This window comes from Centropristis striata, chromosome 6, assembly GCF_030273125.1.
Source record: "Centropristis striata isolate RG_2023a ecotype Rhode Island chromosome 6, C.striata_1.0, whole genome shotgun sequence".
In the NCBI taxonomy this organism is placed as follows: domain Eukaryota; kingdom Metazoa; phylum Chordata; class Actinopteri; order Perciformes; family Serranidae; genus Centropristis; species Centropristis striata.
The window spans coordinates 29,489,495-29,515,096 of NC_081522.1; the positions used below are offsets into that span (position 1 = coordinate 29,489,495).

Consider the following 25,602-nt stretch of genomic DNA (forward strand, 5'->3'; position numbering starts at 1 on the left):
GGAGATGAACAATGATAATGATGACATCACTATAATGATGTCAGTTAGTAATGATAGTAGCTGTGGTGATGCTGGTTATGCTAGACTATATCTCTATATCTGCAGCATGCACAGCAAGAGTCCTAGCCCTATGGTGATAGTAGTAGTGGATGTCAAGCAGGACCACCACAAACCAGTGGCGATGCAGTTGATGTTGAGCAGCACCACAGCAGGAAAATCAAATACCATCCAGGGCCAACCATGATCCAATGACAACAACAGCAGGAGTTAGAAGCAAGCAGGACCACAGCTTAATGCCCCATATTGGAACAAAAAAAAGGGCTCTCCACATGCTCTACATATTGGACTATTTACATTTTTATAACCTCTTGTCCTCTCTTCTCAACTCCAAGTGAGACCCCCGATGAGTCATGCATGGCTTCCCAGTTTTGCTGAGCCTGAGTAGTGCAGAATTTAATGTTTTTTTACAAGATCTGTTTAGCCCAATGATTTTGCGGTAATATCATTGTTGTAACCTTAGATTTCTGAACTTTCTGTCGATGATGATATAGTGTTTGCATTGAGTGCCTTTAGACTATTACTCATACTGTAAACGAACCGTGTGATGGCAGCAGGAATGTTTTCATTATTTCAGCTACACTGGATATGAGGGTGAAGGATATGCTTCTCTTCCTCTTATGCAATACTGTATTAAATTTCAATGTTTTCTAGGGTTGTACTGCTGGTGGGAGGATCTATCTTTTTCCTGTAGTTTTATACATTGTTATACTTAATATGACTTCTTTTTTTTTCCCCAGACCACCCTTCAGAACCTCTCAGAGGACATCCTGGGTGTGATGGACAACAAGAACCCCTCTATTAAGCAGCAGGCCTCTCTGTTTCTGGCCCGCTCCTTTAGACACTGCACACAGGCCACGCTGCCCAAGAGCGTCCTCAAACCATTCTGTGCTGCTCTCATCAAGGTACACATACTTTGGTTGGAAACATCTAAACATTATTACTACCTTTCCCTTTTGGTAATGCTGTACTTCATGATACAGATAAAGTACCATACTGTAATTGACGTGAATAACCTATAAGAGTGCATTGTTTCACACAACATACGGTATTGGGACTAAGCGTCACATCACTAGGTGTGACATAATTTTAGGCAATTCATTAAAATGATGGATAGACACTTGGCTCCCATTTCAAATGTAACCTTTTAAAAGCACACTTTTACTTTTGTCTTTCAACATCTCAGCAAGTGAATGATTCTGCTCCTGAAGTGCGTGACGCTGCTTTTGAAGCTTTGGGAACAGCCATGAAAGTGGTGGGAGAGAAAGCTGTAAACCCTTTCCTGTCCGATTTGGATAAACTCAAACTGGATAAGGTAAGAACTGGTAAAACAAAGATAAAAGGAGGGAAAACCCTAATCAGGCCCCCGTCTTTCTTGTAATTGACTGCTAACAAGTGTCCCTTTGTCTCATACAAACAGATAAAGGAGTCTGCTGATAAAGTGGAGCTCCCTGGGAAGAAGGGTTCAGGAGGAGGAGGAGGTGGTGGAGGGGAAAAGAAGCCAGCAGCTAAAGCTCCTCCCCCTTCTGAAGCACCGACAAAATCCTCGGGCCCCCCAAGGAAGACCCAAACTGGTGCTGCCAGCAAGGTATACTAAAAAAACACAACAAAAATGAATACAAAACAAATTTGTCCCCTGGGTTCATCCCAATCCTACGGAGTTATGGAGATTATAACAAGTGTCTACATATGTACCTAACGTGTCTTTCTTTCCTGCAGGCTTCAGCAGGTCCATCTAAGAAAGGCAAGCCAGCCTCTGCAGCTGGTGGAAAATCCAAAAAGGCCCCTGACAATAAAGAATTCACAGAGACTGAACTCTCAGTAAGTCCATGCATAAATTTACCCTGCGGTTGAAGCCCTTGCAAAAAAGTGTGTCATGGTCATGTTATGTACACACGAGTGCATGGCCCGTCTTTTTCCAGTGCCCGTTCACATTATTAAAATGATCTCATCACAAGTGGACAGCCTTAACCACATTTGTGCACAACTGGCATTTGACTGTAACTCCACATGAGTGGCTACTACTGCTAACCTACTATTTCCCTAAAAAAACATCCATTACCTACCATCCCCAAAAACCAAAAAAAAGACACCGAACGGCGAGGGGTTTTTTTTGTTGAAAAATGTTTACTATTAGGGATGGGAATAATTTATCGATGATCGATTAATGGTTGTTAAGAATTTGGTCGATCACGTGGAATTTTTAATCAATCTGTGTATATTTTAATTATAAGCCCTTTCAACAAGGGCTGCTGAGTTGTATTGTGTTCAAAACATAATTCAATGTGTTTTATTTACTACTATTGTTATAGAATTATTTACCTATGCTAGTCACCAATAAACAAAGTTCTTCATTGTGAAGAAAAATGATCTGATATTGATATATTTTTAAAGTAACAAAATAGCAGTACTCTCAGAGCAAAGTTAAAATAGACCAGATTAGGGATGGGAATAATAATCGATCGATTAATGGTCGTTAAGAATTTGGTCGATCACATGGAATTTTAAATCAATCTGTATTTTTTAATTTTATCTATGACTGCGTATCAGTACTTGCTGAACTGAAATACAGCCGTACGTTCATAAGCCAATGAGCTGAGAATTAAGTTGGATAAAGCTACAGTTTGCAAACTGAAAGTTGCAATAAACACACAGAAATACAAGAGTTTTAATTTGAGCAAAACTTATTTAAACAAAAAACACACTCAAATATCCAAGATTATTGTGAAAACTAACCTCATAACTCTTCGGGAGCTAAAACATTGAACTCCTTGATGTTATCTTTACAGTTTAATTTCACGTGAATTAGTTTTAGATCGACAAGAAGTCTCTTTTCGTCCTTTCAAAATAAAAGCATCCATTATTTTGCCCATGTATGCAGATTAACTCATTAATTGATCGTTAACGTTATAAATGCTCAAGTTGGCAGGTTTCTTCCAAACACCCATCCCTAGTTACAATGACTATGGGTGTCAAAAGGATTAATGGTATATTGCTGTTTGAGTTTCTGATTACATAAAGAAGATCTGATTACTAAAGTTGTGTTTCCATGTCAGATTGAGGCGTGCGAGGATCTGGCAGCAGGTGTACTTCCTTCCACCTGTGTACAGCAGCTGGACTCAGCCAACTGGAAGGAGAGACTGGCTAGTATGGAGGAGTTCCAGAGGGTAAAGTTGCTTTTTTTGTTTCCTTCCTTGAGAACTGCATCAGTTCTTGACCAATGACTTCATACATTTTATCAGTTGCATAAAACTGATGTATTTGTTATAATAAAATAATCAGTTTAAATGTAATGTGAATTTCGCACTATTTTTTGAATTTTAAGAAATACATTTAAGGCCAAATGATCGAGAGCATAATTTGCATATTAATCGATAATGAAAATAATTGGTTGCGGTCCTAAAGGGATCTAAAATAGTTTTTAATGTCAACAAGTAATGAGAAATTGCATTTTGATTTGAAGTTTTCAGTGTAAAACACAAACTCGCATTGCATGTTGAAATCTATTGGAGCCATGGAAGAGGTTGATGTGTCACTACCTGTTACACAATAATACAGGACTATAAATAATAATAATAATTTGTGTGTGCTTCTAGGTTGTTGAGACTATGGATAAGGCTGTGATGCCCTGCCAAGCCTTAGTCAGGATGCTGGCCAAGAAACCAGGCTGGAAAGAGACTAACTTCCAGGTAACCCGTCTCTGACTGCTGCAGCAGCTGGAGGTGGAGCTGTTTGAAAGTTTCCTGAAGTGATGTGGCAGCAGCTGCCTAAACGAAGAATGTAATGTTGCCTCCTGAAAAAATACTGGGTATGATTTTCACCCTTAATTGTGAGGATACATGTTTTTAAAGAAAGGAGATATTCTTTCCTCTGAAGTTACGTCATCTTCTGATAAACCGTGCAGCTGATCAGCCGTCATATCTGTAACCTAACTCCTTGAGGAGGCTGTAGCAGGCCGATTTTTAATGCCACAGTGGAGGTGCTCATATCCTGCTGAAATTATATGAAATGGAAAAGGGCAAAATCCCTAAATGTCTAAAATTTTGAAAGAAAATCACAGCATGGCTCTTTCTATGGTGTTTCTCAACGTCGATGTAGCCTGGCTAACGCCAGACTATATCACAAAAGAGATATAGTCTGAAGACCACCCATTAATTTTTCCGTAGAGGAGACGTGGTTTACGATCGTCCAGAGCCGTTTATTGGGTGCTATGAATGTCTATCAAAAGTGTCTGTACATAGCTCTTAGCCCATCGTATCAATTATACAAGATGACTTATGTAGAGGGACAGAACAACAACAACGACCGGGGTCTAGCTAAACCCCATTAGCTTAGCCACTAACGGGGCTAGTTGGTAGATTACGTCATCGTCTTGCCGTCCCTCCCCGTCCTGTGCTTGGATACCAAAAGCAGGGCTAGGAATCGCCCATGGGCACCATGCCGTCTTGCAGTTTCAAACGAAGTTGAGCGTGCAAGGCAGCATGGGTATACCCAGGCTAACGTCTATGTGTATTAATGTAGAATTCAGGAGGGATTTTTGATCATTTTCTTTTTATCCAGTCAACATCATCTCTTGCTCTGATCTATCTAATAAAGAACAAAGAATCCTGGCTGGGATTTCTGAATTTAATCAGGGTGCTTTTGAAAATTAAACAAACACTCAATAGACATTGACTTAGACTAAAAGGACTTTTGCATATCCCCGCCCCTTTTCTCATTAAGAGGGGGCCCAAAATTTAAAACATGGTCACATGTATGAAAATACAGTCATGGAAAAAATTATCAGACCACCCTTTTTCTTCAATTTCTTAATTTTAATGCCTGGTAAAACTAAAGGTAAATTTGTTTGGACTAATATAATAATAACAACAAAAATAGCTGATAAGAGTTTAATTTAAGCCATTTTCTATGGTTTTCTTGATAATGATTTTAGTTATTATCAAGGAAACCATGGAAAATGGCTAGATATCACCTCTTAAATTAACAAAGTGAAGAAACCAAGGGATGGTAATAACTACTTGCTCCAACAATACAGAAAACATGAAATTGTTCAGTCGTACCCACACTGGAAGGGAAAAATCCATACAGAAATGTATAAACTATAAATCAACATGTGAGTTATACACTATTGTCTAGCATATGTGGGCCAAACCAAATAACCCTTAAACAACGAATATCAGAGCCAAAACTAAAATCAATAAAGAAAATTTGGATTATTCATATGCAAAATAATCTGCCAAAATAAAGACATTGGCCCAAGTACATGAGGGAATATGGTGTACCTATTCTAATGTTGTCTCCCCTGTGTAGGTGATGCAAATGAAGCTGCGCATCGTGGCTCTTATAGCTCAGAGAGGACAGTTTTCTAAGACATCAGCCTCTGTGGTTCTGGACGGCTTGGTGGATAAGGTCGGAGACGTCAAATGTGGTGGAAATGCCAAAGAGGCATTAACTGCTATTGGACAGAGTTGCTCACTGCCGTGGACCGCAGAACAAGTTTGTAGCCTATTACTGTACAAGAAAAGCTATTAATGAGCTAGTAGTTGCAGATGATGATGATTGATATACTGTAGTTACATGGTTTTGTTTTATTTGTCAGGTTGTGTCTATGGCCTTTGCACAGAAGAACCCCAAAAACCAGGCAGAGACTCTCAACTGGCTGTGTAATGCCATGAAGGAGTTTGGCTTTGCTGGGTAACTTTCAGTCCTTATTTTAATGCTGTAAACACTGAAAAAGTCTTGTAATTGAGGCTGAAATAATACTAATATTGGGCGCATGCCCCCTCTAATATTTGGAGAGGAATCGGTTTCAATGGGGCTGATCAATTCACTTAAATTCCATCTTAATGTGTTGTATACATAAAATGCTGGAATTTAAATTCCTGCATTGAACTTTAACAGTTTGATGGTGTACAATTTATTAATTTTATAATAACTGACAATTCACTACACATTCATAGCTGTAGCATGCAGTGGTGGAATGTAACTAAGTACATTTACTCAAGTACCAGTACCTCAAAATTGTACTTGAGTGTTTCCATTTTATGTTACTTTGTACTTGTACTCCACTACATTTAGCTGACAGCACATAATCAAATTATGTTTGGAATATACAAAATGAAGCCCCCCACGACCCGAATGTGGATAAGCGGTTAATGGTAATGAATGAATATATAAAACGATCTGATTGGGTCCATTCTGCATACAGAGTACTTTTACTTTTTAATCTTTTGAGCATTTTGATGTTGATACTTTTGTCCTTTTACTTCAGTAAGTTTTGAATGCAAGACTTTTACTTGTAGTGGAGTAATTTCACAGTGTGGTATTAATACTTTTACCAAGTACTAAATAAGGGATCTGAATACTTTTTCCTCCACTTGTAGCATCTATTATTTTTAGGAAACAATTAGGAAATGTTTAAGTCAAGCTTGATGTAGCCTTAAAATACTGATCCCATTATGGATATTATTGGATCTGTACTGAAAAACAAGTATTGGGACCGAAAAAGTAGGCTAATTGTGATGCTAAGTGTAGTTCTTATAATAACTTTCTTGTAGCATCTTTTATCTGCATTCTTAAGCCAAGACATAAATAACTTGTATTGTTGACTACATGTTGACCTTCGACCTTCCCTGTGTCCAGTATCAATGTGAAGGCTTTCATCAACAACGTGAAGACGGCTCTGGGAGCAACTAACCCTGCCGTCCGGACGGCTGCCATCACCCTGCTTGGAGTCATGTACCTCTACATGGGAAGTCCTCTTCGCATGTTCTTTGAAGACGAGAAGCCTGCTCTACTGGCTCAGATAGATGCTGAGTTCGAAAAGGTAGGGACTTTCTGGGTGGATCAGAAAACAAAAGATCATAGATTTTTTTTTTTCAGTAAAGAAAAACAGTTAAATAAATTTTAAAAAGTGACTTAAAAGACATCCCACCACTTGGCTATCCTGACAAGTTATGTGCAGTGTATAGCACCCTATAAAAATCAATTCACATTTTTCCAGACTGTTTTTTTTTTCTCAAACTACAGGTGTTCCTTTTTTTTTTTAATCTGAATTTTGTGTTGTAAATTGTGCTTTAATTGTAAATGTTAAACAAATGAAACAATTCAATAAGAAAATATTACAGTTCTGTGAATATCAATGAATTTCTCATTCTCCGGACTCAGTAATTTTTTGGATATAGCTTTACTCTAAATTAAGCTACAGGTGTCTAATTCCTGTCCCTCCTTATTTTTGTGAAACCTGTAGGACCCTAAAGATTTGTTTCTGTACCTCCCTCACAGATGCAGGGCCAGTCTCCACCAGCTCCAACCAGATTCACCAAAAAGTCGGCAGTAGAAGAAGAGGGTGATGAAGGAGAGGAACAGGAAGAAGATGGAGGAGGAGGAGGTGGAGGAGGAGGACATGACATTATGGACCTGCTGCCAAGAACAGACATCAGGTAATCAAACACTCTCAGTCAACCTGCACTAATAACATACTCACAAATACAGCTAGATGGAGTTTTAACATGGTAATTAATAATCAAAATTCTTCTTCTTTAGAGATTTGTCCAATTTTATATGGGTTTGGTTTCCAATAATGATCTAATTAACATATTGTAAATCTGACAACATATTTTTTAGTCACGCCTACTGTATTGTATTGTAAAGCATCCTTATGAACTTTCTTAAAATGTGCTATATAAATATAATTTATCATTATTTTTATTATCACCTATCTATGCGTGACTTTGACCATATAAATTCCTTCCTGCGGGGCTAGTTCGTTTTTGTTTTGCTCGCTATTGCACTGACTGAAATATTATACTTTTTGTTTCCCTCTTCATCTTTCAGTGACAAGATTACATCTGATCTGGTGGCTAAAATTGGGGATAAGAACTGGAAGATCAGGAAGGAGGGTCTGGATGAGACTGCAGCCATCATCTCAGAGGCCAAATTCATCACAGCCAACATTGGAGACCTGCCTCTGGCACTGAAAGGACGACTCACCGATTCAAACAAGATCCTGGTTAGTAAGGGAGCAGGCCTCTCCTGCTTCATAAATAGTCTAGAGTTAGGGTTAGGACTCAAACTTAAATAATGTTTTTATTTGATTTAATCACAAATGTGTTAAAGGTCATGCAGAGTAATTATTATTATTTTACAAAAAGGAACTTTTTTATTGTAAGGCCTTCCTACAATGGCTGCTGAGATGTATTAGTAGTGTTCAAAACATAATGCAATGCACATTTTATTTACTACTATTGTTATAGATTTATTTACCTATGCTAGGGGTCAATACAGTTGTGTATTGTGAAGAAAAATGATCTGATATTGATATATTTTTAAAGTAACAAAATAGCAGTAGTCTCGGAGCAAAGTCAAAATAAACTAGATTAGGGATGGGAATAATTAATCGATGATTGATTAATGGTTGTTAAGAATTTGGTCGATCACATGGAAATTTTAATCAATCTGTGTATCTTTTGATTGTATCTATGATTGCCCATCAGTACTTACTGAACTGAAACATGGCTGAGCGTTCAGTTCTGCGGCCATACGTCAATAAGCCAATGAGCTGAGAATTAAGTTGGATGAAGCTACAGTTTGCAAACTGAAAGTTGCAATAACAATTATAAAACACACAGAAATACACGAGTATTAATTGGAGCAAAACTAGCTTACTGTATCAATCCAATCAATCTATCGAAAACTTATTCAAACACAAAACACACTTAAATATGTAAGATTACTGTGAAAACTAACCTCATGCCTCTTCGGGGGCTAAAACATTAAACTCCTTGACGTTATCTTTACAGTTTAATCTTACTTGAGTTGGTTTTAGATCGACAGGGAGTCTATTTCGTCCTTTCAAAATAAAAGCATCCATTATCAAAACAGCCTTTGGCATAGTACTATATATATATATATATATATATATATATATATGTATATGTGTGTATATATATTTCATTTTGCCCATGTATGCATGTTTTTCTACATACTGGAGTATGTAGAAAAACATAGCGATTAAATGATTGTTTATGTTATAGATTCTCGAGTTGCTTCCAAACGCCCATCCCTAAACCAGATATTTCAAGTTTTACAGTTCTGCAAAATTTGAGTACAGCTTTTCAGTAGTAGGAGTAATGGGTATTAGAATGTAAATGTTAAATTTTATGCTACAATGACCATTAACTTTTGTGATCTCCAGGTGCAACAGACCTTGACTATCCTGCAGCAGCTGGCTACAGCCATGGGACCTGGACTCAAGCAGCATGTTAAATCACTTGGAATGCCTGTTATCACTGTACTGGGAGACAGCAAGGTACTGCCGGGCATACACTCAATACACTTCTTAATACTTTGCATCATACCTTTAAAGTAATCCCGGTAAAAGTTTGTTTGCTTGCTTTTTGCAAGAAAAACTAACTGGAAATATTCATACAGTAAACACAAAAAGTAAGGGGGATAAAATCTAATAATACAATGTTAAATTTGAGCATTTTTATTTTATTTTGCACCAACCATGAAAATAATAAAGTTTGGAAAATACTTAAAATAACAATTTTTTTCAAGGTCAGGAATATGTTTATGTATAGTTCTTGAAAATGCTTGATTTTCAATATAATCTAGTCTTTCATCCACACAATCACTCAAGAAAACCAAATATTTGATATGAAACATTGTGTAATTACAATTTAAATGTGCATTTTAAAATGTATAGATTTATATGATGGAAAGAGACGGATAAATCCTAAAAGGCAAGATGAGATGGAAACATGTGGCTCTGCAGACAGTGTCTCATCTCTGACTGTGGTGATGATGGACATGTCTCTTTGTTCCTCTGCAGAGTAATGTAAGGGCAGCTGCCATGACCACTCTGCAGTCCTGGGTGGAGCAGACCGGGATGAAGGATTGGCTGGAAGGAGAAGACTTATCAGAGGAACTGAAAAGAGAGAATCCCTTCTTACGACAGGAGGTACAGAGACATGTATACTCTTTACTGTGTGTTGTTATGGAAAAGCCTGCATTTTGAAAAGTTGTAACACTGTTTAATAAATCTCTTTTAATCACCCAGTTGCTAGGCTGGTTGGCAGAGAAGCTTCCAACCCTGAGGACGGTACCAGGGGACCTGATGTTGTGTGTCCCTAACCTCTACGCCTGCCTGGAGGACAGAAACGGAGACGTGAGGAAGAAAGCTCAGGACGCTCTGCCTACCTTCATGATGCACCTTGGCTACGACAAGATGGACAAGGCTGCTGGGAAACTCAAAGTACTGAATCCATATATATAGTGCTCTAGCAAGCAAATAACTAAATACGTTTTAATAGACATTTTCTGTGCCTGAGCCCCCAGGCACTGATATCTTACAGTATTTGCTGCAATAACTGTCTCTGTCTTCTTATCCCTGCAGTCTTCCTCTAGAGATCAGGTCTCAGCAATGTTGGAAAAGGCCCGAGCAGTGATGCCAGCTAAACCTGCAGCTCCTGCCAAAAGTGGAGGGGGGAAAGGCTCAGCAGAGCAAAGCAGAGCGGCTTCAGGTTAGTATGACCTTACAATTATTGACTTTTTAGACTCTATTCATGTATCTTTGTATGTATCTACATCTATATAAAGGTATTGAAATAGATTTGGTTAAATGGAGATTGAGAAATGTAGAAATAGATGAAGATATATATATACATGCAGTCATGGAAAAAATTATTAGACCCACCTGTGTTTTCTTCAGTTTCCTGTTCAATATAATAACAACAAAAATAGCTCATGAGTTTAATTCAAGAGCTGATATCTAGCCATTTTCCATGGTTTTCCTGATAATAACCAAAATCATTATCAAGAAAAACCATAAAAACCATAAAAAAGAGCTAGGTATCAGCTCTTAAATTAAACTCTTATGGGCTTTTTTTTGTTATCATTATATTTGTCCAAACAAATGTACCTTTAGTTGTAACAGGCATGAAAATGAACAAGGTGGTCTAATATTTTTTTCCATGACTGAATATGGGGGAAAGCGCCATATAAATTCAATCCATTTACAGTGCAAAATGGAGAAATGCTTGTATAGTCTCCTCAGTAAATATTTAAATACACTGTTTTCACAAACTTAAGAAATCTCACCAATGCCTCTCGTCTGCAGCCTCCAGGCAGCCAGCTACTGATGAGTTTGATAGTAAACCAGAAGTTAAGAAAGTCCGAGGAGGAGCGGCTGGAAAGAAAGTATGTATTTCTTCATCAACTTCAGTTTGTGATTTTCAGTGTGCACACTGAAACAGAAGTTTTGATATTTTCTTTATTCTTTGTACTCTTTTATAAATGCTTTGAACCTGTCTAGCCAAAGTAGACTTGGATTTAGCTTCCCATTTTAATTCAACAGAGAAGTTTTCCACCAATGGAAATGTGTAGACACTTAAGAGTGGATCTGGGTGTATTCCAGAAAGTTGGTTTAGTGAAAACTCTGAGTTAACTCTGAGATGAGGGAAAGTCTGGGTTTCCAGTTACAAAAGAGGAGGTAAAGTAAATTCAGTCATGTTACTCACTGACTGTGGACCCAACCTGCTCACTGATGGGTTTTCTTCACCAAACCCCTCTTTCTTTCTCCTCCCTCTTTAAGAGATACTGTTTTATTTTCTCATTGATTCAGCCTCTGTCAGAGTATATCAAAGTGTATTAATTAGTGAAGGTTTTATTGTATGTCTGAATCAAAAATCCTGGTTGTAACTCACCATCTAAAGTGCTGTCAGTCACTTTTCCTCCCTCACACTAAGGCAAAAGGCCGGCACAGCTCCTTACGGCAATAGTAGGACTTTTTGCGGAAACGTGAAGAGGCTTGAGTGAGGAGGGGAATATAATTTAAGTGTTTTTGTTTTTTAGGATTAATGATTTATTAAATTTTTTTCTTTTACAACAAACATTCGAGCACCGTTATCTCATGGGGAGAAACCTCAACATAATACATGGTCAGGGCTCTAAACAAAGTAAAACAGAAAGAAATCAAATAATCCAAATAAGATTGCAATTAGAAAATGATAATAAAAATAAAACCACAGGGTAGTCCTGAAATGTTTCAGACTCAGCAATGACTGACATAGCAACAAGAAAAATAAAAAGAAGGATGTAGTGCTGAGCAAACCCAAGACAGAGAGAACTTGACATAAAAGCCAATTAAAGTGTTTTAATGGGCTGTGAATAGTGTGACGGTGAGCTTGAAGTTATGTCTCTACTGTATGTCTTTGATTGTTCAGCTTTAATCTGACAGGTGACAACTGAAGACGAAAAATTATGAATGTAACAATGTATTCTCTGCTACAGCCCAATTCAGTCAGAAACCACTACTTTAACATCCATTAAGGAAGTGCAAGTCTGCTAAAAGGTAGTTAATACAAACACTAAATACAACTTTAATTTGTTTACCTATCGACAATTTCCCTTCTCTACGGTTCTTTTTTTTCTTTTTCTTTTTAAAAAATGTGCACTGTCCACATATTATGTATGCTGGTTTAAAATGGACACTCTGCCTTCTATTTACCTGTTGCCATGCTGAATTGTAATATCGGAGCTCCATTGATTGCTTTTCATGTCAGAGTTGATGTTCTCTGAGTTTAGGGTTAGGCTTAGAGATTTAAAACTGAGTAGCTAGTTTTCAGAACAGCTGATCAGAGTCAGTTCAATCAACTCTGAGTTGACAAATTCTTAGTCTTAAGAGTCTTAAACCCGCTTTCTGGAAGAGACCCCTGTACTTTTTGTAAATATTAACACATCACCATTTTTTGTTTCAGTTGATGTCATTGCTGTTAATGTTTGTGAATTTCAGGCATCTTCATTTGACATTGTTGTGTTTTTTTTTGTCTGTATGCACACCATTTGGTTTTTGTTAGTCATTTCCTCACAGTGAAGTGTAAATATGATGTGGTTCTTTTACCCACCCAGCCTCCCTCCCCTCCTGAAGAACCTGTCCCTCCCCCTTCCTCCAAGGACAAGGACAGTAATCCTAGTAAAAAGCCCCCTGGCAAAGGGAAGGCTGCTGCTAGCAGTCAACAGGTAGATGTGTTACAGGTGTCCTTGTGATGAAACTCAGCCCAGAATGTTTTTAACACTTTGTCTACCAGCTGCTACTTATCAAAAGCCAGCTGTGAGCTCCAGAGTAGACTAGTAGGAAGCCTGGGCGGGGTTTCTCAACGGACACTTGTTAGCCTGACGGATGTTAACCCCTGTCCAGCTTTTCTCTGCCTTGATCCCGTCGGATCTTGGCGTGGTTTAATCCTGTGTCTCTCTAGTCACTAATACTGTCACTGAATATACAGCTGTATAATCGAATCCACTTGGACATGTACGTGGGAAGTAAAATTAGTTATTTAAAAGTTTCAGAAACCTCCGACATGGGACAAATTGATAACAGCACTACATGCATGCTTGCAGAAATAAAGCACAAACTGAGAGGGATCACTCCACTGCATGAATGTGTGTTTCTGAGTGTGTGCGTTTCAAATTTTGGAATAGTGTCACATCTGTTTATGTTAACCTGCACTGATATCTTTTCAGCATAACACCTCTTTGTCTCCTGTTTCTATTCTACACACTATACACACACTTGTCCCCCACTCTCCTTCACACTGTGATGTTGCCTCTCCTCTCAGGGTGCAGCTGGTAAGAAGCCTGCAGCCAAAGCCCAGAAGGATGAGGAAGATAGGTCCGGGCCAATCTTTACCCTCGTCCCCAATGCTAAAGAACAGAGGATCAAAGAGGAGAAGCAACTGAAGGTATCAGACTGGCTTTAAAAAAACATGTTAATCATCCCAGAGGCTCAGTGTTGCAGCAGCTATGTACTGTGTATATGTCTGGGAGGTTAACTGGAACTGAAGACATAATGATTGACTGTAAGGAGAGTAAAACTAAATGCAGCGCTAGCAGGAAAATGATCGAGTTAGCAAAGTTAAATATTCATACAATGAGACTGAAGAAAATTATCTCTCTTTAGCCTGTAGTCGTGTTTTCTGTTCGCATTTTGAAGATTCACATGAGAAAAGGTTGATCGAAACTCCATAATTCCATAAAACTTGTTTTTTTTTTTTTAAAGTGTTAATGCGATAAACGGGACATGGAAACTATTTTTCAGAATTTTGACAGCAAACGTTAAACTCATGACTGATGAGCTGTTTCCACTCTGATGGAAAACCCAAAAGAAGACGTTTTTTTCGTTTTCTCTCCTGGTTGGCCAAGTTTTCTGATCAGCAACCCCCTTTTTTGTTGTTTTTTCTCTCACGCAATCTCTACTTCTTCTACTGTTTTCTCTATTGTGCAATCTCTACTTCTCCTACAATTTACTGACAGATTGGCCTATAGCAACACATTACACTGCCATATTCTGACGAGTATGTTTATGCAGCTTTGTTTATTCGCTCAACAATTTAACGGAAACGTCCCTAGTTCGCATTTTCTTTAATGCAACATTTCAAAAATTTTGCTTTGTTTTCAATGGAAACATTGCTTTTATCACCTAACTTGCAGACTTACTTGACTCAAAATGTTTCTTTTTGTAGATTTTGAAATGGAACTTCAACACTCCTCGAGATGAATACGTGGAGCAACTGAAGACTCAGATGTCAACCTGCTTCGCTAGGTGGCTACAGGATGAGCTCTTTCATTTTGACTTTCAGAGACACGTCAAGGCCATAGGAGTCATGATTGAGGTAGCGATTGGTCTAAATCTACAAATTACTTTTAAGGAGTAGGCTGATGTTGTAAATGATCTCTGTATGTGTGGTCGTGTTTCACAGAGGTTGGAAAGTGAAAGCGACGCCACAATCGGCTGCCTGGACCTGATTCTGAAGTGGTTCACGCTGCGGTTCTTTGACACCAACACCACAGTCCTGATGAAGGTGCTGGAATATCTAAAGCTGTTGTTTGCCATGCTGAACAGGGAGAACTACCACCTGACTGAGTATGAGGCCAACTCCTTTGTCCCCTACCTCATACTCAAGGTGAGCACACATGACACTCAGAATTATAATTAGAGAAGCCAATTTGGGCTTTCTGTTTTGCTCACAGTTTCTTCTTCTCTATATTTAGGTTGGAGAGTCGAAGGACGTGGTTCGCAAAGATGTTCGGGCCATTCTGACCATGCTGTGTAAGGTTTACCCAGCATCCAAGGTCTTCCCCTTTCTCATGGACGGAACCAAGTCCAAGAACTCCAAACAAAGAGCTGGTATGCAGTGTTTCCTCTAGGATTTTTTCAGCAGCGGGGGTAAAGGATTATCTGTCCTCTGGATTGTGTGCAGGTGTAAATATCAATCAGCAATTTAGAGACTATTAAAAAATGACAGTCAACTGCAAAACAATCTTTAGAACCAGTGTTTCCCACAGGATTTTCCCACACTATGATGGGGGGACCTGAACAGTAGTAGGGGGGTCCAGGGGCATGTCCCCCCGTAGAAAATGTTTGCCCTAAAAGCCTAAATTGGGTGGCCTCTTGCACATTCTAATGCCACTATTCCATCTTAATCATTGCATATTTTAAAGAATTATTGTAAAATAGAATAAGGGTTCTTCTGATTTATTTAAGGCATCATATTTTGACAGTCTTCTTGTAAATTATGTGGTGGACTCTGTTAACACATCCATGTGCTCTTATTTTGACAACTAAAGGGGTTTGCTTTTATTTTGAAGGCAGGTCGAACACAACCTTACCGTAACGCTTAGTAAATACGTGCACAGTGAAAACAAGTGGAGGCTGACCGACCGCAGTAACGTTAGCTAGCCTTTCGATCTAACAGGCAGTCTGACCTCACTCAGAAACTGGAGTAATGCTAACAGAGGGCTCACGCTTTTGCGTTTGTTATGACATCTCCATGCGCTCATCCCTGCGGCTAGAGAGCGGTAGCGGAGCCTCCCGCTGTGGTCACTGCTACAGAGTTAAAAAAATAAAATGATCCGCTATACTGAAGTAGCGGAGGGCACAATTTAGCAGCAGCCGACTGCCACTACTGAATGAATAGCGGAACTTTCTTTTTTTTTTTAAACAGAAACCCTGGGTATATCAAGCTTACTGTAAGAAGCCGCATCAATCTCCATCCAAAACTCTCTTGGAATAGTTTTCCCAATCGCTTTAGTAGAATGATATTGAATGTTGTCAACTTGTTTCTGTGGTTTCCTCCTCAGAATGTCTGGAGGAGTTGGGTTGTTTGATAGAGGGCTATGGGATGAATGTATGTCAGCCTACTCCAGCTAAGTCTCTGAAGGAGATTGCACTTCACATCGGTGACAGAGACACATCTGTTCGTAACGCTGCCCTGAACACTGTGGTGGCTGTCTACAACGTCTGCGGCGAACAAGTCTACAAGCTGATAGGAAATGTAAGATAGAGATGATACAGTTGTCATGGTTACTTTGTAGGATGTCGTAAGAGTCAATCCCAAAACGCACCCCAGGCAAGTGTTCATGATTTCTTTCACCGTCCTTTTTCCAGTTGTCAGAGAAAGACATGAGCATGCTGGAGGAGAGAATCAAGCGTTCAGCCAAAAAGACTGCAGCAGCTCCCGCTAAACCGGCTGCAACAGAGAGATCTCAGAGGGAGCACCCACCCAACCCCAACGCCACCTTCCTCCGCAAGCCTGCACAGGAAGACCCCAACAAACTCAAGTAGGTCCCAGCTGACTCATGGCTGCGAGATATGTTAACACGAGCTGAATAAAAATGAGTAAGGGAAGCAAAATGATAATTGTTTACCACCAAATAAGCAACCCTGACTCCAAAAAAGTTTGAATGCTGTCTAAAACGTAATTGGAATAGTGTTTTAGGAATTGGGGACACGAATTTTTGGGTATTTCTTGGTACACATCTTCAGTTGTGCAAAATTTTGGGTTCTCTGTCTCCAATTAAAAGGTGAAAAATACAACAGGCAGTCCAGTCTACTACCCGCTTTGCTTTCCCTTGAAATGATGCTGTTGTGCAGAATGCGGCTTTGCTTTGCCCTGCTGAAATAAGCAGAGATATCCCTAAAAAGATGTCGCCTTTGTTCATATCAGTGCATATCAGTCTTTCTAAAAATCTGACTACTTAATCACTGAATATATTTTATATAGGCACTGTAACAACACTCCTCCACTCTCCTTTTTCAGGTTTAGGTTGCAACATTCAATCACAGTTGGCAGAATTGGGTTTTTAGACATTGGTCATTACAAAAAGAGGGGGGAAATTGATTCAGTTAAGAAGCTGAATTCATCTTTCAAACCACATCCACTGCCCCACTTTACAAAACCTTCAGCCAACTCTGGTCTGGTTAAGAAAATGACTTGGTTCCTTCTGTTTCATTTCAAAAAGCCTGTCTTTACACCACTGTAGATGTTTCACTGGTAGTAAACCTTTTCATATAACGTCTTGTAGTGGCACATGAAATGTCTTGATTGTACTAAAACCAAACTTTTCTATCCGTTTCATTAGCATGTTATCAACAAACATAACAGACTTCTACGTGAGGATTGGTGTTTAATGCATGCCATAAATCTTTTGAATGTTTGTGTATGCTTGCAACTAATCTGTCCTTCTCTTCTTGTCGTGTCAAGTCATTGCATGTTGGGTTGATCTCACAGATACTTATCTGAAAGGATTATTGGCACATAAAATTATATCCACTGTGTCTGTGAAACCAATCTCGGTGGCCTTGCGTCTTTGGCTGGCTGGCGGTCCGACTGCCAGTCTTCTGCCTGTCCGTCTCTTAACCCTTCATCTTTCTTCCTGTGTGATTTTTCTCCTTTCTCTGCTCTGCCTACCTTCTGTTCCGGAGCAGAATAATGTATCGCACCTATAGGATGTGAGTACCTCTTCCGCCCCTCTTTTCTACACGTTGTCATCGCAAGAACTCCTCTCTGAATGCAACCTAATACTCATCATTCATGTGACTAATGCACAGAGGAGTTCGCTGTGACATTTGAGTTTTAGTCGTGCTTATTTACATGGTAGGAGTCTGTTGCTAGAAACTGTGACATGGTAGGTAAAGCACCAGACTAATGTTCAAAATGTCCTGCCATCACTTTACAAATGTGGTTCATTCTTCTTGCCCCCATCTTCCCTTCGTCTTATGTATGTTGTCATGTACACTGTACCTGGAAATGGGGGGAGAACTGCTTGGTCTTAAACAATACTGCCAGCTGCAAATCTAGGAACACTGTATTCTCAAAAAATGTTTATTTGCAAAACTTGTCAGCCATTATTGGCCCTTTTTTTTTTTTTTTTTTTTTTTTTAACCTTCTATAATTATCAACAATTTTGATAAGTTCTAAGGTGTGGAATCTCCACTCAGACTATCATACCCCTTTTCAACCAAAGCAGTTTCAGGGCCGGTTCGGAGCCAGTGCTGGTTCACATTTGGTTCAACTTGCGAACCAGCTCTGAACCTGTTTGCTTTTCCACAGGCTTTAGTGCCACGTCATTACGTCACTGTGAATATGTCTCCGCCCTCTTGGCATGTATAATAACAACGGACTACATATACACACATCTGTGCTGCTCATCGTGATCACTATGGACGACAAATACATTCTTAACACTGAACGTAAGATGTTAATGTTGGACTTTGTTGTAAGCTAACGCTAACCCGCTTGCGATCGTCCGGTAACGTTGGCATGCTAGCAATAGCACGCTAGCGATCGCCCGCTAACGTTAGCACACTAGCTCGTCCGTATCAATCACATTGCAGGTACACAAATCAAATAATTGAATGATACATGTTTAAGTTGGTCTCTCTCAACGGGCCGAGTTGGTCCTGTTGGTCAAATAACCCCGACCCCAGCCCCTGACGTAAGTGGTTCACGATTCAAGACCAGCGACAGGGAAGTAAAGATAACATTGAGGATGATATGTGTTTTTTTTCACCAACAGCTGCTGTCGAGCCACAGACAGATTGGAGCTTTCCCTCACAGCAAAGTCTAAGTGTCCTCTTGTAACAAACAGCCATGTGTTTAGCAGTGGAAACTGACTTATTCAGACTTGCATTTTAAATCAAATGGCCCATCGCTTCTGTCAAAGATCTGTGCTCTCATCCTGCTGCTTCATGCTATGCTGTCTGTCTGTTGTCCTGCACATGTTCACAAGGGTTAGAAAACTGGTTACCTTTCCACATTGAGGGGAAATCAGAGTTCTTCATTAGAATCTACCAGGGGATTCGTGTCTCTATAATTCACCTCGCTTGTTGACAGTTCGTTCAGAGAAAAGTTGGTTTCTTAAGAGTCATTATGTTTGAGTAAAATATAACTTAAACTTAAAATATAAGTTAAATGTAGTGCTGTGGGTCAACCCTTGAGTTATAGCTATTTTCATTTGTTTAAAAAGTTTAGTAGAATGACTCCCTATACCCCGGTGCAAATGTTAAATATTTATATAAAGAGGAGATTCCATTTTTATGGCTTGGTTGTGTGGTTTCATTGATTTAGCAATATTTTTTTCACATTTAATTTACAATGTCTAAATATTCGTACGAATAAAAAGTTAATTGCTGTTTAACAGGTGAACTTGCATTAAAATTCTATTACCGTATATCAGAATTATTTCTTTGCTATAAATTGGTCTTATGTAATTTTATGGTGATAATTTCTAGGACAATATATTCAACAAAAATAGTTACCATGACAGGCCTATTCCTTGTAATTGATCTTCACGCACTGAATACTTTGACATTAGATTGAGGACCTTTGGATACATACTGTCAAAGATTCTCAGACTAATGGGTAAAGGCGCGTGTCAGTGACTGGAACCAAAATGGCAAAAACACACTGGACTAAATATACTGTCCTGTCTACTCCTCAGCCAAGCCCGTCAGAACGCCCAGCACAGCGAGTCCTCCCACCCGTCCATCCCCAAGGAGTTTCAGTTAGACCTGGACATGATCGAGATGGACCAGAGCAGAGTGTGCGAGCTGCCCGACCTGGTCCAACACAAGCTAGACGAGCTGCTGGAACCCATCATGATCCCTGAACCCAAGTAAACACAGATTTGTGTGGTTGTGTTTCAGACACTAAAGCACATTGGAAGTTTGAAGCATTAAAGCACAGATTTAACATGGCATGTGTTTTTGTGTTAAAGGATGCGCACTGTTTCTCCACACTTTGATGACCTCCACAACAGCACGGCCTCCACCATCAACTTTGTCATCTCTCAGGTGGCTACTGGTGATATTAACAACAGCATACAGGCACTGGCACAGGTATGACGACATCACTAAAGGAATGTTTTGAAGCTTCGATTTACATTTACTGCTTACTGCCATGAGTCGGTTACTTGAGATAGAAAATTTGGCCCTGGCAATTTCCATTTGGATCACCAGTCACTTCATGTATCACCTGCTACATTTTATTGTTCTTCACTTTTTTGGTCCTGAATAACAATGGCCGCGTTTCCCAGATTCGCTCTTAGCGCTTAAGAAGCTCTTAAGCGCTAAGAGCGTCTTAGGGACGCTCTTAAGAGCGCTGTGAAAGAAGGAAGTGTTTCCCAGAGTCGTTCTTAGCTTAAGAAGATCTTTCACTAAGAAGGAAGTGTAAGATCGCCCTGACCCACTCTTAACAGCCTTCTTAGCGACCAAACGCTCAGTGCAGCCGCATCAGGGAAAGTTATATCGGACACAAAGGAATACTAAAACCCTGCGTAATGATGAATGTGCGCTCATAACTGCAGAACACTGACGCAAGAAAAATAATAGCATAAGAAGAAAAATAACGATATAAAAATAAAGAATTGCCCATGTGTTCCTGTAGCTAGGCTACATAAATAAAATAAATCATCATTACTATCACTCCTTACGTTTTCACACACATTCGGCATCTGCATATGAGTTTACAGTAGCTATAAAAACATCAACAACCCTGTGGTATTTCACAGATGGAAACTGACAGGTGTAATTGAACTCAGCTGGAACCTCATCAAGAGGGTCTCCACCTGCAAGTCTATATAAAGGCGTTGCCGAAGTCCACGCGTGTGAGACACCATGGCTGCAATACAGCATATTCTCGCTGCGAACCAACAGCGTCGCCGTGCGCGAAGCCAGACGGTTTATATAAACGCTTATGTGCGTCAGCACTTCTCCCCACTCGACGTGCTGTCGGACCGGGCTGTCCAGTCCAAGTACCGGCTTCCTCGTGAGGAGATCCACCGCCTCGTCACGCTCGTGTCACCACACATCCAGAGGGCAACCCCAATTTTGCCCTCAGCCCGGAGGTGCAGCTCCTGGCCGCGCTGCGTTTTTACGCAGTGGGGAGCTTCCTGGAGGTGGTGGGGGACGGCACCGGCCTCAGCAAGGCATCGGTTTCACGGAGTGTGGCAGCCGTGACACCGATCCTCCTGCGCCAATTACCTGCCAAATGCGGTTTTTTAATGTTATATCTTTTTTCCCCCTTGCTCCCCCAAATAACACCTCGCGGTGCTGCCAGACCTCGTCCCCTAATGTGGCCATCTCCTCTGCAGTAAACGAGGGTGACCTCTTGCTGCGTTTGCTGCCTGCTTTCTCCATTCTCATGTGTGTGCGTATCCACAGTGGGGTATATATGCGTTAATGGCTTGATTACTACTCGGATACACCTGTTAGCTGTGATCACACACACACACACACACACACACACACACACACGTAGCCTTATTGCACAGGTGTGTGGGGTGACTTAAGCGCTGATAAAGTGGTGGGTGATCGATTTGCCTGGCATCGATTGATTTATATTTCAGCACCACGGTGGTGGACAGCTCCCACTAAGAGCTTCTTAAGAAGCTTCTTTGGCGGGATCTTAAGAAGGCAGTTAAGAACGCATCTGGGAAACACCCCTATCTTAGCGCTCCTTCTTAGCCGAACCCTTCTTAAGAGCCTTCTTAAGTCCTTAAGAACGAGCGAATCTGGGAAACGCGGCCAATTTCACTTGTATTTTAATTTGACTCTGCTCTTTCTGTCTTGATTTCCTTTGTCAAAATAGTTGGTAGTTGCAGCTCTAGAAATAATCAATCGATTAATCTGTGTATCCTTACTGTGATAAATCGATTAATTGGATAAAAATGAAAAAAAAAGCCAAATTTGATCATTTCTATCTTAATTAAAAAAATCTAAATCTTCTTCCATTCGTCGATTACGGTGGCTGACAGTCGACCACTGATCCCAGCATTGTGATTTAAAAGCCCCACCCCGCATCCATACCTACACCTGGGCGTGTGTTTGCTGTGGCGTTTAGTATGTGCTTAAAAAGTAACAATTGTGATTTATTTAAAGTTTGTCCATCGTGATGTTTCACTGTGGTTGCCCGATGCTAAAAGCTGCTTTGAGGTGAGCTCAAAAGCGTGTGGTTTATTCCCGTAGATCGACGAGGTGCTGCGACAGGAGGACAAGGCAGAGGTCATGTCAGGACACATCGATCAGTTCCTCATCGCCACCTTCATGCAGCTGCGGATCATCTACAGCACGCACATGGCTGACGACCGACTCGACAAGAGGGACATCATCAAACTGTACAGCTGCATCATAGGAAACATGCTATCTGTGAGTCACAGCGTGCTGCTACAGTGTGATATGTCTGTAACTGTAAATACATGGGGTAGAGGTTGATGAAGAAGAAGGTGGACACTGAGGCTGATTGTGTCTCTCCTCCTCCTCTCTTCTGATGTTAGCTGTTCTCTATGGAGTCCCTGGCCAGAGAGGCATCTATGGGTGTGTTGAAGGACCTGATGCACGGTGTGATAACACTCATGTTGGACAGCCGAGTGGAGGACATAGAGGATGGACTGCAGGTCATCAGGTCTGTCAACCTGCTGGTCACCAGAGTTCTGGAGAAGTCTGACCAGACCAACATGATCAGGTTAGTTACTTTTAAATTACATTTCACTTAATCATGACTAATGGCATTACTACGGAACAGAAGGGTAGCTTGTGACCATACATCACATTTAGTGGGTTACTGAATACTGTGGTGATTATGTGTCTTCTGTGCTGGGGTGTTGCGGTGTATGTGTGTGCAAAGCATCCAAGTCTATGCAGCAACAGACTTTTTTAGCATTGTCTACCTGAAGGCTACATAGAATCCAGACAGACGAAGTTGTAAACTGCAATCTAGCTGGTTGGCAGAGGCATACACCAATACAATATTTGATATCAGTTAAGTTCAGCTTGATTGAATACTTTGTTGGTCAGTCTGTGGGTTTGATTCTTATTGGGGAGAAATAAAAAGACTGAAGTGAGATGAATAGACTGAATATAATTTGAAGACACTAAATGCAGTAAATCAAGAATTGTTTTGTCAAATCGGAGAAAATTTTCAAACAGTTAAATCGCAATATATTGTATCAGAATACCATATCACAAAATGCTTAAAATCGCAATAATATTATATTGTTGGGCCTTTGCTGATTCACACCTAGTGCATTGTTTCAATCTTCCATACAGTTAGAAATTACAAGGGGTTTGTTGTCCTCAAACTACTAACTGAATATTTTAGTGTTGTGTTAATAATTGAATGTCAAGACTTTAGTGGACCCGAAGTTGTTGGAATTAAGGGTGCAAGCAGTGCCACAGCTTCTGACTGCACCAAATGTTTGTTTGTTTTTTGTCAGACTCCAATTCCATCTATCATTTGTCCATACTGCACAATGAATTGGCTTAAATTTTTAAAGAGTGATGTGATTATCAGAAATGAAAAAGCAGCCAGAACTGCTTTGCCTCCAGGCTCACTAAAGTCTTGGTGAACAGCATTGTGGCCTCAGCCACTTCTGCCTGGGCCACTCACTGAACACTTTCTCTTAAGAGGATTCACACAAATTAATACCTTGCAACAGTTAGTGTATTGAATGCATTTTGAGGAAGATGTTTTGCCATTAGCTAATCTCATCACACCAAAAGAAATCATCCTAAAAGTAAGAAATGTTTCTTAAATGTAAACCACCAGTTTTGTGCTTTATTTTGCACTACAGTGTTTTTATTTGTGACACCAATATGTATGTCATAATTAGAATTGGCTGGTATATACATTTTTTTCAAGTCAGTGATATGGTTATGTCCTATCTCTAATGCAGCTAGTGGAAAAGATGAAAAAAAAAATCTTGAAACTAAATATTGTTTTTTTTTTTTTACCCTTCCCGTCCCTCTGCAGTGCTCTGCTGGTTTTGCTTCAGGACAGTTTAGTCACCACGGCCCCACCCATGTTCTCTGAGCTGGTCATGAAGGTAAGGAGTGTCTCAACAGAGGACCTAACATCCTCCTAGTATCGACCCTGCTGTGCATTAACGTGCCTTATCATTAACCTGAAACTCCTGTGTTTGTGTGGCTTCAGTGTCTGTGGAGGATGATCCGCTTCCTCCCAGAGACCATCAACAGCATCAACCTGGACCGGATCTTACTGGACGTCCACAACTTCATGAAGGTTTTCCCCAAAGAGAAACTAAAGCAGCTCAAGAGTGATGTGCCACACAGAACGCTCAAGACTCTTTTGCACACACTCTGCAAGCTCACAGGGGCCAAGGTAACACACACACACACACACACACACACACACACACACACACACACACACACACACACACACACACACACCCTTGTACCTCTACCTTTGTGAGGGCCCTCATTGGAATAGTGAATTCCCTAGCCCCTTACCCTAACCCTTAACCTAACCTTCACCATCACTACTTAATGCCTAACCCTAACCTAAACCTAATTGTTTTAGGGTTAAGGTTACATAGTCTGAACTCTTAAACAAGCCTTTATAGAAGTGAGGACAGGCCGAAATGTCCTCACTCTGTTGGTTAAAAAAACATGTTCCGGTCCTCACTATGTCGGAAGTACAAGAAAACACACATACATAATATTGTATCGCAGTTGCTTTGATAACAAATTATTAAATTGTTTTTTGAACGATGTACAGATTCTAGACCACCTATCAATGATCGAGAACCGTAATGAGTCAGAGTTGGAGGCCCATCTGAGGCGGGTGGTCAAACACTCTGGAAACCTTTCAGGACTCAAGAGTGACCGTGGCAACGAGAAGACTGGTCTGCGCACGGTGAGAAACACATCTCAAACACAACACACATACAAGCGCATCTCCAATAAATTAAAATATGATGGAAAAGTCCATTTCCAGTAGTTCAAGTCAAATAGCCCCAACCAAGTATTGAGTGCAGATAGATGGACATACTTTTCAAAGGCCAACATTTCCATATTAAACATACCCTTTAAAATTGGCCTTTTGTAATTTTACATTTTTTTGAGACACTGAATTTTAGGTCTTCATTAAATGTAAGCCATAATCATTATAATAATAATAAGAAGAAACTAAATAAAGACGTGAAATGTTTCATTCTGTGTGTAATGGATCTATATACTGTTATTTCCACTTTTTTAATTGAATTACTGACATAAATTAACTTTTTTATGATATTCTAATTTATTGAGATGCACCTGTACTTAATGTTATCTGGTTCTAGACAAGTTTTTTTAAAAATTCAAGGATTTCCACATTCAGTACAGCTCTTGTCTTTGGCTGTATCTCTGTTCATTCTGATGCGTAACTGATGATGGATGTAGTGTGAATTTGTCCGTGGTGTTTTGTA

At 39.9% G+C, this 25,602-nt stretch overlaps 1 protein-coding gene across 2 annotated transcripts in view; it reads left to right on the forward strand.

Moving 5' to 3' along the window:
* The window catches only part of ckap5 (cytoskeleton associated protein 5), a 43,426-nt gene that overhangs the window by 11,888 nt on the left and 5,936 nt on the right, over positions 1–25,602 (forward strand). Inside the window, exons 11-40 of one of the 2 annotated variants that reach the window (XM_059334353.1) lie at positions 798–962; positions 1,244–1,372; positions 1,478–1,645; positions 1,777–1,878; positions 3,114–3,224; positions 3,654–3,746; positions 5,368–5,553; positions 5,657–5,751; positions 6,700–6,883; positions 7,342–7,499; positions 7,894–8,068; positions 9,254–9,367; positions 9,893–10,021; positions 10,121–10,315; positions 10,457–10,583; positions 11,180–11,259; positions 12,970–13,080; positions 13,677–13,799; positions 14,580–14,729; positions 14,817–15,020; positions 15,109–15,244; positions 16,198–16,391; positions 16,505–16,677; positions 19,840–20,013; positions 20,116–20,236; positions 22,364–22,543; positions 22,672–22,859; positions 24,147–24,219; positions 24,327–24,515; positions 24,915–25,052. In XM_059334353.1, the coding sequence (XP_059190336.1) occupies positions 798–962; positions 1,244–1,372; positions 1,478–1,645; positions 1,777–1,878; positions 3,114–3,224; positions 3,654–3,746; positions 5,368–5,553; positions 5,657–5,751; positions 6,700–6,883; positions 7,342–7,499; positions 7,894–8,068; positions 9,254–9,367; positions 9,893–10,021; positions 10,121–10,315; positions 10,457–10,583; positions 11,180–11,259; positions 12,970–13,080; positions 13,677–13,799; positions 14,580–14,729; positions 14,817–15,020; positions 15,109–15,244; positions 16,198–16,391; positions 16,505–16,677; positions 19,840–20,013; positions 20,116–20,236; positions 22,364–22,543; positions 22,672–22,859; positions 24,147–24,219; positions 24,327–24,515; positions 24,915–25,052 (4,365 nt within the window). The remainder of the gene's footprint in view (positions 1–797; positions 963–1,243; positions 1,373–1,477; positions 1,646–1,776; positions 1,879–3,113; positions 3,225–3,653; positions 3,747–5,367; positions 5,554–5,656; positions 5,752–6,699; positions 6,884–7,341; positions 7,500–7,893; positions 8,069–9,253; positions 9,368–9,892; positions 10,022–10,120; positions 10,316–10,456; positions 10,584–11,179; positions 11,260–12,969; positions 13,081–13,676; positions 13,800–14,579; positions 14,730–14,816; positions 15,021–15,108; positions 15,245–16,197; positions 16,392–16,504; positions 16,678–19,839; positions 20,014–20,115; positions 20,237–22,363; positions 22,544–22,671; positions 22,860–24,146; positions 24,220–24,326; positions 24,516–24,914; positions 25,053–25,602) is intronic. The other variant, XM_059334354.1, reaches the window with a different exon arrangement.